The sequence below is a fragment of the Barbus barbus genome, assembly GCF_936440315.1.
Source record: "Barbus barbus genome assembly, chromosome: 10".
NCBI classification, from domain to species: domain Eukaryota; kingdom Metazoa; phylum Chordata; class Actinopteri; order Cypriniformes; family Cyprinidae; genus Barbus; species Barbus barbus.
Window position 1 is genome coordinate 32,217,860 of NC_136738.1, and position 11,758 is coordinate 32,229,617.

The 11,758-nt window shown below is 34.7% G+C and overlaps 1 protein-coding gene across 2 annotated transcripts in view; it reads right to left on the reverse strand.

The window, feature by feature from the left end:
* Positions 1-10,839, reverse strand: part of LOC306876173 (neuronal membrane glycoprotein M6-b) — a 43,274-nt gene extending 32,435 nt beyond the window's left edge. The window contains exon 1 of one of the 2 annotated variants that reach the window (XM_079427160.1): positions 10,704-10,839. In XM_079427160.1, coding sequence (XP_079283286.1) covers positions 10,704-10,707 — 4 coding nt within the window. In that variant the 5' untranslated portion in view covers positions 10,708-10,839. The remainder of the gene's footprint in view (positions 1-10,703) is intronic. The other variant, XM_079427161.1, reaches the window with a different exon arrangement.
* Between the last annotated feature and the right edge of the window lie 919 nt (positions 10,840-11,758).

Genomic DNA, 11,758 nt, shown 5'->3' on the forward strand with positions numbered 1-11,758 from the left:
ATATGAAACTGGATATCATTTAGCCAAACTAAGGAACAAGTTCAAGATATGAACAGTATGCCATTATTAGTTCACCCAAAAATAAAAATTTGCTGAAAATGTCCTCATCAGGCGGTCCAAGAAATAATTGTGTTTCTTCATCAGATTTGGAGAAATGAAGCATTGCATCAGTGTCTCAGCAATGGATGCTCTGCAGTGAATGGGTGCCGTCAGAATGAGAGTCCAAACATCTGATAAAAAAAAAAAAAAAAATTTTTTTTAAAAATAAAAAATAAAAATAAAAACACACCACACCACTTAATTAATGTCTTGAGAAGGCAAAAGATGTGTGTCTGTAAGAAACAAATTCATAATTTTGGCGGTTTTAACTTCAAACCACTGCTTCCGACTAAAATACGAGTCCATAATCCATAATATTGCTTCCTCCAGTGAAAAAATTAATCTCCTGTTGCCCCTCACATCAAAATCAACACACATATTTGTTTAGAGCAGTTTTGGATTGTTTTGTCTTGTAAACGGTGCTTGATCTGTGCAGATTTCTCTCCTGATTCAGATCAGACCACTTTTTCACTGGAGGAAGTGTTATTATGGATTATGGACTCATTTTAGTAAAGGTCTGAAGTTAAAAACATCTTGATTTATTTGTTTCTTACAAACATGCATCTTTTGGCTTGTTAAGACATTAACTAATGGACTGGAGTGGTGTGGATTATTGTGATGTTTCAATCAACTGTTTGGACTCTCATTCTGACGGCACTCATTCACTGCAGAGGATCCATTGGTGAGCAAGTGATGTAATGATACATTTTTCCAAACCTGATGAAGAAACTAACTCATCCTAATCTTGGATGGCCTGAGGGAGTGTACATTTTCAGCTAATTTTAATTTTTGGCTAAACTATTTATTTAATACTGTCAATTAACCTGAAATGCAACAAAACTTTTAAGCTAACAGTATCTATTTGTGAACATTTTCTTTCATCAGTGTGCAAGGTCTATAACTTAATATTATTATTATAGGTCTTACACAGGCAAAAACATACTGATTTTGCCTCAGCAATGTGTTCATGAACTGCTCACACAAATCTGGTGTGTAAATTAAATAAATGAACGGTTGCTATCAAACTGCAAATGCCTGTGGTTGCTGAAACCTATAGAGAATGCATATGACAGCTGGGTTTAACCAGAACCGGACAAGATTAATGAATAATCTGCATGTCAAAAAACACTTTATGCAGAAATCAGCAAAAGAACTTTCCCGCCAATTCCCTCTTCAACCTCTAGTGCATACATCAACCACATATGACACATAATATGAGTCTCTTGGGTCAAGGGACCAATTCTGCATTGCATATATTCAGCATGATGTGTATATGGATTAAGTTTTAGGTTAAAAGTCTATATTTTATAACACAATTTCAGTTTAATCATCCATTGTAATCATCTATTTCAATTTACTAGTTCATTTGTAATGGTCCTGCGGTGTTGTCTCATAAGAGGTGATTATAATTATGAAAGACTTAAGAAAAATTGTTTATAACAGTCTGAGATGCACTATAGCATGTCACGCCACATGATATGTTAACTTCCCAAAAGCATTTTCATGTGAACCATGAAATACTACCCTATTTCCAATTCCCAAATCTGTCAATACGCTGTTAACTCACACGCTATTGAATTTCATGCAGCTGTCGTATCTTGTGAAGGGAAGCTCAGGAATCTTGGGATACGGTCATCTGTTTGGCCCACATGTTCTTTACACATTACTGCCTAATTTAATGCCACGGTTGAAGATCCTGAACATTCAGGCTGGGGAAATAAAGGAATGGATCCTCTACAGTGAATGGGTGCCATCAGAATGAGAGTCCATACAGCTGATCCATACCACTCCAGTCCATCAGTTAACATCTTGAGAAGCCAAAAGCTGAAACAAATCCATCATTAAGATGTTTTTAACTTCAAAGTGTTGCTTCAGACTAAAATATGAGTCCATAAACCATAATAACGCTTCCTCCAGTGGAAAAAGTTAATCTCTTGTTGTCTCTCACATCAAAATGCACCAACATATTTGTTTAGAGCTGTTTTGGCTTTTAAACAGTGCTTGATCTGTGCAGATTGTTCCTCCTGATTCAGAGGAAGCGCTATTATTGATTATGGACTTGTCTTTTGTCCACAAGCAATGGTTTGAAGTTAAAAGCATCTTAATGATGGATTTATTTCTTACAAACATGCAGATTTTGTCTTCTCAAGATGTTAACTGATGGACTGGAGTGGTGTGGATTATTGTAATGTTTTTATCAGCTGTTTGGACTCATTCTGACGGCACCCATTCACTGAAGAGGATTCATTGCTGAACAAGTGATGTGATGTTAAATAAATCTGATGAATAAATAAAGTCATTTATATCTTGGATGGTCTGAGGGTGAGGACATTTCAGCAAATTTTTATTTTTTATTTTTGAGTGAACTATTCCTTTAAAATGCAACACCAGCTGAAATCAGCTGATGTGAACCAGAGCAGTTTCATGTGCACAAAACCAGAATCACAAGAGACTGAATCACAAATATCAACCAGAGGGTGAAGCATGGATGTGTTACATAACATGTTTGAGCTGGGCTGGAGGGACTCTTGAGTGAATCACAGGGGAATTTGGGGTGAGGAAAGTAATGAGCCGGTCTAATCCTACCATGAAGTCAACTGAGAGCTTAATGTTATTATTGCTGTCAGCAACATTCCAGAAACTGTTTTCAAACAACTCCAGATGATAATGCATTGTCAAAGAAATACTTTCCAGAGTCAATAAACTGATAAAAAAGGAGGGATACGAGCCATATCTAGAAACCAGTATATCACATGGACGCTTTTGACCGATGAGTGGAAGCAACCAAGTTTTGCACAGCATGCTCATTTTCTCCCAAAAAAAACAAAAAAACCTTTGGTTTCTTAATGCGGCTACGAATTGAGAGTCAGTGGCGATTCCATCAGGCCATTCACATGTTGAGGGCTCCTCGGTGGCCAAATGAAGAGATTCTGAGGCTTTTGTCTAGCAGTAAATGAGCACAGCACAAAGAGCTATCTGTGAAGTCTTGAATGTGCTCCACAGGCCCGCTGCCAAAAACTTCAGGCCTTTCGACTCCCTTTAAAGCCACATTACCAATAACTTTCACTCAGACAGTTCAAACCGAGACCAAGGAAATGTGAAAAAAAGAGCGACCCTCTTCATTTCTGTGGCAAATAAGTACAGTGGGGGTTCAAAGGTTTCACACAAGCTTGAAGATCGTGACTATTTGAGCATCTTTTACTTCAAACGATGCAGCATGTTTTGAAAAAGTCAAAGCCAAGAAATACGAGTGAAGGAGGACAGAAGATATCATTTCACGCAGGGGTTTGAGATCTGGCCAGTAAGAACAACCAATAAACACAATGAAGAAAAATAGCAACTAAAAAGGCTCCATCTAAGAGCGGCAGATAACAGGAAATAGTTTATACACTCGAAAAATGACACTACATTCCCCTCAATACCCATTAATTCTCAATCAAGGGTTTAGATGATACATCATGCATCTGAAATGTGTCAACCATTTTCTATACACTGAAAAATAATTGTTGTAGAAACTACAACTAGAAAATTTTATCATCACAAAGAATTGGCAAGTGCAAAACTGAATTAAAGCTGAAATTTAAACACACTGCATAAAATGAGAAGAGTTTTGAAATTTTCTTGTAAAACACACTCTAATAAACTTTGTTTTATTTACAACTTCGAAAAATCAGTGTAGTTTATACAGTTATAAACATTAATCGCAGCTATCGGTGAGGAGGAGTTGTGTGTTATTTACACATGAGAGCAAAGATTAAACATTGAATAATGATGTGGAATGTGAAATAAACATGTCAAGATGAGGATATTAATGTATATCTATTCTAAATTATGCTCATCCAATCAGAATTTACAGTCTATGGCCCAATCCTCAATGCAGCAACCAATCACGTCCCTTTATTCATATGATTGAAAGGTTTTTCTACCACCTGTATGAAATGGCTTGATTCCCTCTTGTTTTGACCCAGAAACATAAAAGCAACAGATTGCGGTTTACATTTTTGTTACTCGCGTGTCCTGGTTATTGTTCTTGGTGTTCAGCAATATAAACAGGTCAACCGGGAAAAACATATCGATTCATTTCCACTGTTTTCTGTCGATACGGTCCACACAGCAATGCTAAATGGTGTCATGGAAAAACTGTACAATGAATATGTGCTGTAATGCAAAGTGAATCATTTCAACAAGGCTTTTCACACGTTCAGCGCAAACTAATGCATAAATCACTATTTTACATCAAAAGCAATTTAAACAACAATCATGGCTCAGAGTTTGAAAATTATTAAGCCTTATACAGGGATTTTGATGTTAATCGTACTGTCTAGTCTTGACAGCCGTCAACCAGTTGTGTCTCTATTTAATAACATTACATAATGCCAAAAATCTGGGTAAAAAAAAAAAAAAAAACCCAAGCTGTCCTCAGCCACTTAAAGACTATAGAAAAATTAATTTCTTTCTATTGAGCCGTTCGTCATACATAATAGGTCTGCTCTTTAGTCTTTTCACTGACATTTGGATTGGAAAGGCCAAAGACGACCACTGAAGTCTGGAGATTTCAGTAGCACTAATATACTAATTTATAAAGCTCTAACAAACACTTTTGAGCTCCTTGCCAGCTCCATCACGTGGCTCTGAAACGATTCAGGGCAAGGCAAAAATTCGACTCGCTCTTGTTCCTCTTGTCTTGTGAATGGCCCTTTGATGCACAAATGCGAGGGCAATTGGCCATGCTTGAGCAAGCACTCCCACTCGGCACAACCGCCTCCATATCATTTCATATCTCAACTCACAATGCTCCTCTTTGTGTGCTGCGATTATGAGGAGAAACAAATAAACATGATGGACAGGACCAGTGAACTACTTCTGGGAGAAGCGAGGAGATAAATATTACAAGAGCAACAACTGTGCAAGACACATCATGCCATCTTTGTTTCTTTAGTGTTACACTGCACGGTCAAACACCTGAAGGTGACCTTTGGTTTGACCTTTCCATCACAACACCTTGAACAAATCACAGAGATTCAGAAACAAGATCTCACTTTGTGTTATTGCTCAGCTGAACGCCTTTGAGCTAAAATTTTTACATGAGATTTTAAGTTAATATTTCAATAATTTAACAAAACATTTGCAAGTTCACGGTTCTCTAACATCGAATAATGGTCACATGACATGCAGGTAGCAGAATAAAATATATATATAAAAAAAAAAATATATATATATAACTCTTTTATTTTGTTTATTTATCTTTTGTATTTTTCATTTTATATGTTATGATTTATCAGCTTTTCATTAACTCCAAGAAAGTAGACATGACATGCTTGCAAGTTCCCAACAAAGATCAGGTTCACCTTAAGTGCTAAGGGTCAAAGCTCAAGCTGATAGAAGAATGTAAGTCATAACACTTCACAATTAAAATGGAAATTAAAGAATTATGTTTGTTATGGTCCCAATAGAACACATGTACAGATAGATCAACCTTAAAATCAACATGAAATGCCATTTGCAACTTTAATAATGTGATGCAATTCCGAGTTAAACGGCACAAGAAAAGGATTGGTGGGAGGAACTTGATAGTCTCCATCAGGAATTTATTGATTAAAAATCAGGCATTTCATATTTAAAAGGTCAGGAGGGATTAAAAGTGTCATTTCAGAAGTGGAACGTTCTGATAAGATTACAACATTTTTCTTTGGAACAACATGCACTGATGAATCATTACACACAATAACGACAAGACAAGAGACATGCGTTAAGGAACAAAACAGGGTCAATTTGAATTTCATGTTGACTTTAGGAAAACCACACTGGCACACTGCAGGAGAGGAGCAGCAACAGGCACAAGACAGAAATTAGTTCTGACAAATAGATGATGACAAATTTTCCTCCAAAATGTGACAAACTATGAAACAACCACCAAGTCAAACAACTACAACCACACCCAGAGATTTTAAATATATAAACTCTCCTGTGAATCAAATCAAAACATTTCATTACTAGTCAATACGATGCTTGAGCTGTTCTGGATGTTGTAAACACTGAGGCAGTACTGGCAGAATGTAAAAGTGACTAAATCTTTCCAGAATGAATAAAATGACCATCCACAAGAGAATGAAAACAGCTACAGTATAAGAACTGTGGTTATAGTTCAGTTTGTGACTTGTTAGGATCAATTCTAACTCACTGTAAATAATTTATAGAGCACATTTCATACACAGTGGTAATTTAAAGTGCTTTACATAATGAATCATAACTGTTGGCTAACTAACAAACGCAAGTGGTCTGGGCCCCTAATTTAAATATATTCAATTCACTGATTGTGATAAGCCGCATGTAAACACCGGTCACTTTTTGTGGACAACACCATAATAAAAGCCATATAAATAGGCAAACTTTTTTTAATATGATGTCTTTGCAGGCAGCACACAACAACACAGCAAGATCTGTCTAGTCTGATTCACTGACAAACAACTCATATGAACTGGTTCTTTTAACGAGTCAATCAAAAAGAACAAGTTATACTTCAATCTTTAGTTTCACAATTATGATTTTTTTTTCTCATAATTGCGAGTTTATATAGTGCAGTTGCAAGTTTAAACTGATAATTGCGAGTTTACCTCTCACAATTCTGATTGTTTTTCCTCCAAATTTCAAGTTATTAGCTTGCAATTGAGTTTTACATCTTTACGTCTCTTTAAATTTTTATGTTACATGTTTACATATCACAACTGAGACCTTTTCTCACAGTTAGTGGTTGACCGATATATCGCCATGGCCGATATATTGGCCGATATTTGGCATTTTTCAAATATCTGCATCGGCCGATAAGTTTTCCTGTTTGGCCATTTGAGGCGGGACTTTTATTTTGATGGCAACGGCAGCACCTGAGCACACAGCGCTCACATTCTCCCTCTTGTTCGCTGTTGTCCTTAACAGTTCTGTCTAATACGGATTTAAGTCTGTCTTATAATCAGATAGAACAGTTAAACAAAGGAATTAAAATGTATACAAAAAGTATTATAACGATTGCTTTTATATTATTAGTAATAAAAAGGCACACATTATAATACTTTCTTGTTTGCCGTCAGCATTCAGCAAATACGCATTTATATAATTTAAACAAATCTTTGAATGACTAATGAACATTTATTTTCACAAACCTTGCAAACTTAGTCGGATCCAGTTGTGAGAACTAATGAAGTGTGCATTTGTATCCTGTATGATCGCATGATTGTGAATCCATTTTCAAATGATTTCAAATTTCTTAAATATTAATTAAAATAAATAAAATTATATCGGCCATCGACCATCCTGCTTTCCAAGATATCAGCATCGGCTGTCAAAAATCCAATATCGGTTGACCACTACTCACAATTGTAAATTATAAACTCATAATTGCGAGTTTACTTCTCGCAATTCAGATTTTTTACTCAGAATTTCAAGTTATAAACGCGCAATTGTGAGTTTACATCTTTATCTCTCTTATCTTCATATCTTTAGTTTCAGAACACTGAGAAAGAAAGTCTGAATTGTGAACTAAATAGTCACAATTACCTTTTTTGTTTTTCTATTGCAAGGCTGAAATAAGCTTCCATAGTGTGTTGTTATTTTCTCCAAGAAACATAAAGGAGAATTTAGCATTTGGATCAATGCGTCATGTTCTGTATAACACAAAAGCAGCCATTCACAAATCTGTAAAATATCCAAAGAATCAAACATTTAGAGTAACAGTGCGGCCTGTGAGTTTGTCTAACTATGGATTACATGCAGCTGCGTTGCAGGACTTCATTGAGGAGGCCCCTCATTCACTGCTTTATTCTCCTCAGGATGTCCCAACTCACTGGACCTACTTCACGTTAACAGTCTCTGGAGTCACACAAAGACACGGCCAATGAACTAGACACACAAAGCCGGCGCTGTGAGAGAGAGAACAAACCAATGCTCTCACACGTTCTCACACTGTCAGCTGCGGCGGACTGAATCAAGCCGGTTCTGTTTTCGTCTGCTTTTTCACTCCTGCCAGCTTCCTCCAAACATTTCTGGAGAACTCACTTCTGTGGAACACGAGCTTGAGTCCATGTCGTAAAAAACAAAGGATGAAACAACACGGACTTAACGAGGAAATGCTTTTGGACTTCAAAGCATAAATAAAAACAAGATGTTGGCTTGCAAATATCAGCATGAGTATTTAAAGAAGTAGTTCAGCCAAATGTACTTGCCCTCGTTTCATTCCAAATCTCTATGTTATGGAAGCTTATTTCTACTGCAACTTTTTTAGCTCACAAATTAGACTTTTTTTTCTCTCACATGTGCAAGTTATAATCTCATAAATTTGAGTTTAGATCTTTATTATTTCATATTTTTATATCTTTACTTCACATCTTTAAATCTCGCAATTGGAAATTAACATCTTGCCATTATGATATTTTCTCATAATTGCAAGTTAATTTCTCCCAATTGTTTTTAAACTTGCAATTTCTGAGGAAAAAAATTTTAATTTCTAGATTTAAACTCAAAATTACAAGTTATAAACTCACAATTGAAAGTTTACATCTTTATATCTCATATTATTATTTTACATGTTTATATCTCGCAACTGTGAGTTAACATTTTGCACTTTTCTCATGAGTAAGTTATGAAGTCGCACATTTACATCTTTATAACTCTTATCTTTATATATTTAGTTCACATCTTTCTATCTCGCATTTGAGTTCATATCACAATTCAGATTTTTTTCTCACAATTCTGACTTTTTTCATTAGAATTGCAAATTATAAACTCACAACTGGAAGTTTACATCTTTATATCTCTTATCTATAGCATATATCTTTACATCTCACAGTTAACATCTTGCAATTAAATTTCTGAGTTTGCATTCCACAATTCGTCAGAATTGCCAAATAAAGAGTTTACTTCTTTATTCTGTGGCAGAAATAAGCATTTATAGTATGTTGCCATTTAATTAATGGAACTTATGTTTCGAAGAATATTTGAAGAATTTTTAAGAGCTGCATGAAGACATACAGTTATTGTGCTGAAACTAAAAACAGGTTAATCGGATAACCAAGTGATGAGGCAGATTCCTGAGGTCTGAACGTGAACAGATAGACAGAGAGCGTTTATCCTCGTCTCAGTGCTCACCCATCTGGCCTACAGCCCTTCTTAGTGTCCCAAAGCCCATAATTCAGTCGGGAGCTTTTAAATAGTGGTAAACATCCGTGGAAGTGGCGCCTCTCTCTCCTCTTCTGCCTGCTCCAGCGTGGAAACCCAGAGAGCCGACACAATACACACTATTCTACTCGCTCTAAACCTCCACATCTATAAAACATCTGCAGGACACATTATACAAGACTTTACACTGAGATTAAGCACAACTGTTGATTAATGAAGGGTCAGAAACAGCAGAGAAAAGCAAATCTGAATGCAAACTAAACGCAACTGATCATATAATTGTGCATTTTCAAAGACTTTCTACTTTTGTCAAAGTTTGCACATCCAATCAAACTCTTGTATTTTGGTGCAAATTCATATATGTATCTAAAGATTCAGATACTTGAATTGGAAAACCAAAATATTGAAGTGGATATTAATTTTTTGCAGTACAATGTGACATTTAATGCCATGACTTCATTAATTTAAGACTTTCTGCTTTTATTTACGGTCTTTCTAAGGCCTTCATTTGTGGAAGGGCAAATTAAGACCTTTTTATGAACTTGCAGAAACCCTGAAACAAAAAACCCTTCCCATGTCTTTTGTTGTTGGTGTCAAATGTTGTACATCAATATTTTGGTACAAATTCATCTGCAATTTGGAGGAAGCTTATCAAATTAACACATTTCAACATGGACAGGTTGTATGAAGTCGGATTTGAAGTCAGATTACTATTCAGGAGAACTTCTGTAAGTGTGCAGAAATTGTATTATTGTTCTACAAACAACAGAGAGAAAAAGAAGAAGAAAACTAACCCTCAGCCTCAAAAAACACCAACAAAATCACATTATATACATTTTTAAATAGTTTTTGGATGTTAACAAAGCAGGTTCTGGATATCCCGCTTAAAACTGAAGCAAAATCAGTTCAGAACCAGTGCTTTGAGGTATATTTAAAAAAAAGAAAGTGATCTGCTCATTGAAAATAAACAATCCTAATAAAGAGCATCCCTAACGTTAGACCACATTGAAACTCATTTAAACCACAGATGAGAAAATGTAAAAACTCATATTCCTTCTATTTTCTAACAGAATAGAGTTTACAGCCAAACAAACACCAAACTGCTGTCAGATATTACAGTCTGCTCTTGTTTACCGGGAGTCTGACTCGTTTCTGTTGGTCACGGCGGACATAATAAATCTGTTTAGTCTAATCCATAATCTCACTTCTCAGAGCTGCTCAGATACCTGGACTATCTCTGACCGCCTTCAGACACCAAGAAATACAAAGACTTTACACAGAAACAAAGAAAGAAAGACGTGCGTTATATTCGCGCGTCCGTTCTGAGGTAAGTTACGTTAAACCGTCACTGTCTGAGGGGAAAAACGCTCTCAAAGTTGTGTTTCAAGACACAGCGTGAGCGGATGGAATAAAACTCGCTTTTCAAGTTTACTTACCCATTTTCTCAAGCGTCCCAGCACTTCTTCTGCTGCAGTCGCATCAACTGTTGAGCGTTTAATAACGGTTACGGTAACGGAACGCAGACTGACTCACTCACGCGCTAACTGTGCACGAGCGCGTGACGTCATCAGCAGGGATTACCCGCGCCCCGCCCACTTCCCAAAGGGCTGATAAAATAAAGATATAAATATATATAATACAAAATCAGATAATATAATCTGACTAGTAATAACAATAATACCTATTATTATTATTATTAATAATAATAATAAGATTAGTATTATTATTACATCAGATATTTTCTATATTTGATCAACTATGATATTATGTCTTTTATACATGCAGTTCAGATATGATTGATTAATTTAGTGCAATTTAAAAAAAGAAAAGCTCGAATGCTAACCATTAGTTGGCTCATTTATAATAAAAATAATAATAATTTAGTATAAATTATATGTAAATGTCAAGTTCTAAATTAGTTAACTAATTTATAAAATTATTAATGATTATAATACTTATGATTATGCTGATGATTAATAAGATTATTATTATTTTATATTATATTATTTTATTATTATTATTTTATGTTTTATAATTATATTATTATTATTTTACATATTTTTTGTTTTATAATTATATTATTATTATTTTACATATTTTATCATTTATGTTATTATGTCTCTGATACATGGTCCACAAGTGACCAGTTAATTTAGTGTAAATAATATAAAAAATAAAATATAAAAACTGTTAGCCATTTCCTGATTTTAATAATAATAATAATTATTATTATTATTATTATTATATCATATATGTTATATATTTAATCAGGTATGATGTTATGTCTCTAATACATGCAGTCCACAACATAATCAGTTCATTTAGTGTAAATAATATTTTTTTTATATAAGTTCAAATGTCAACCATTAGCCAATTGATTTATAAATTGACTATTAATAAATTATTATTATTATTGATCAATTTATAAATATTATTGTATTAAATCAGATTAAATAATTTGATTTAAATGATTAAATTAATTTTTATATAT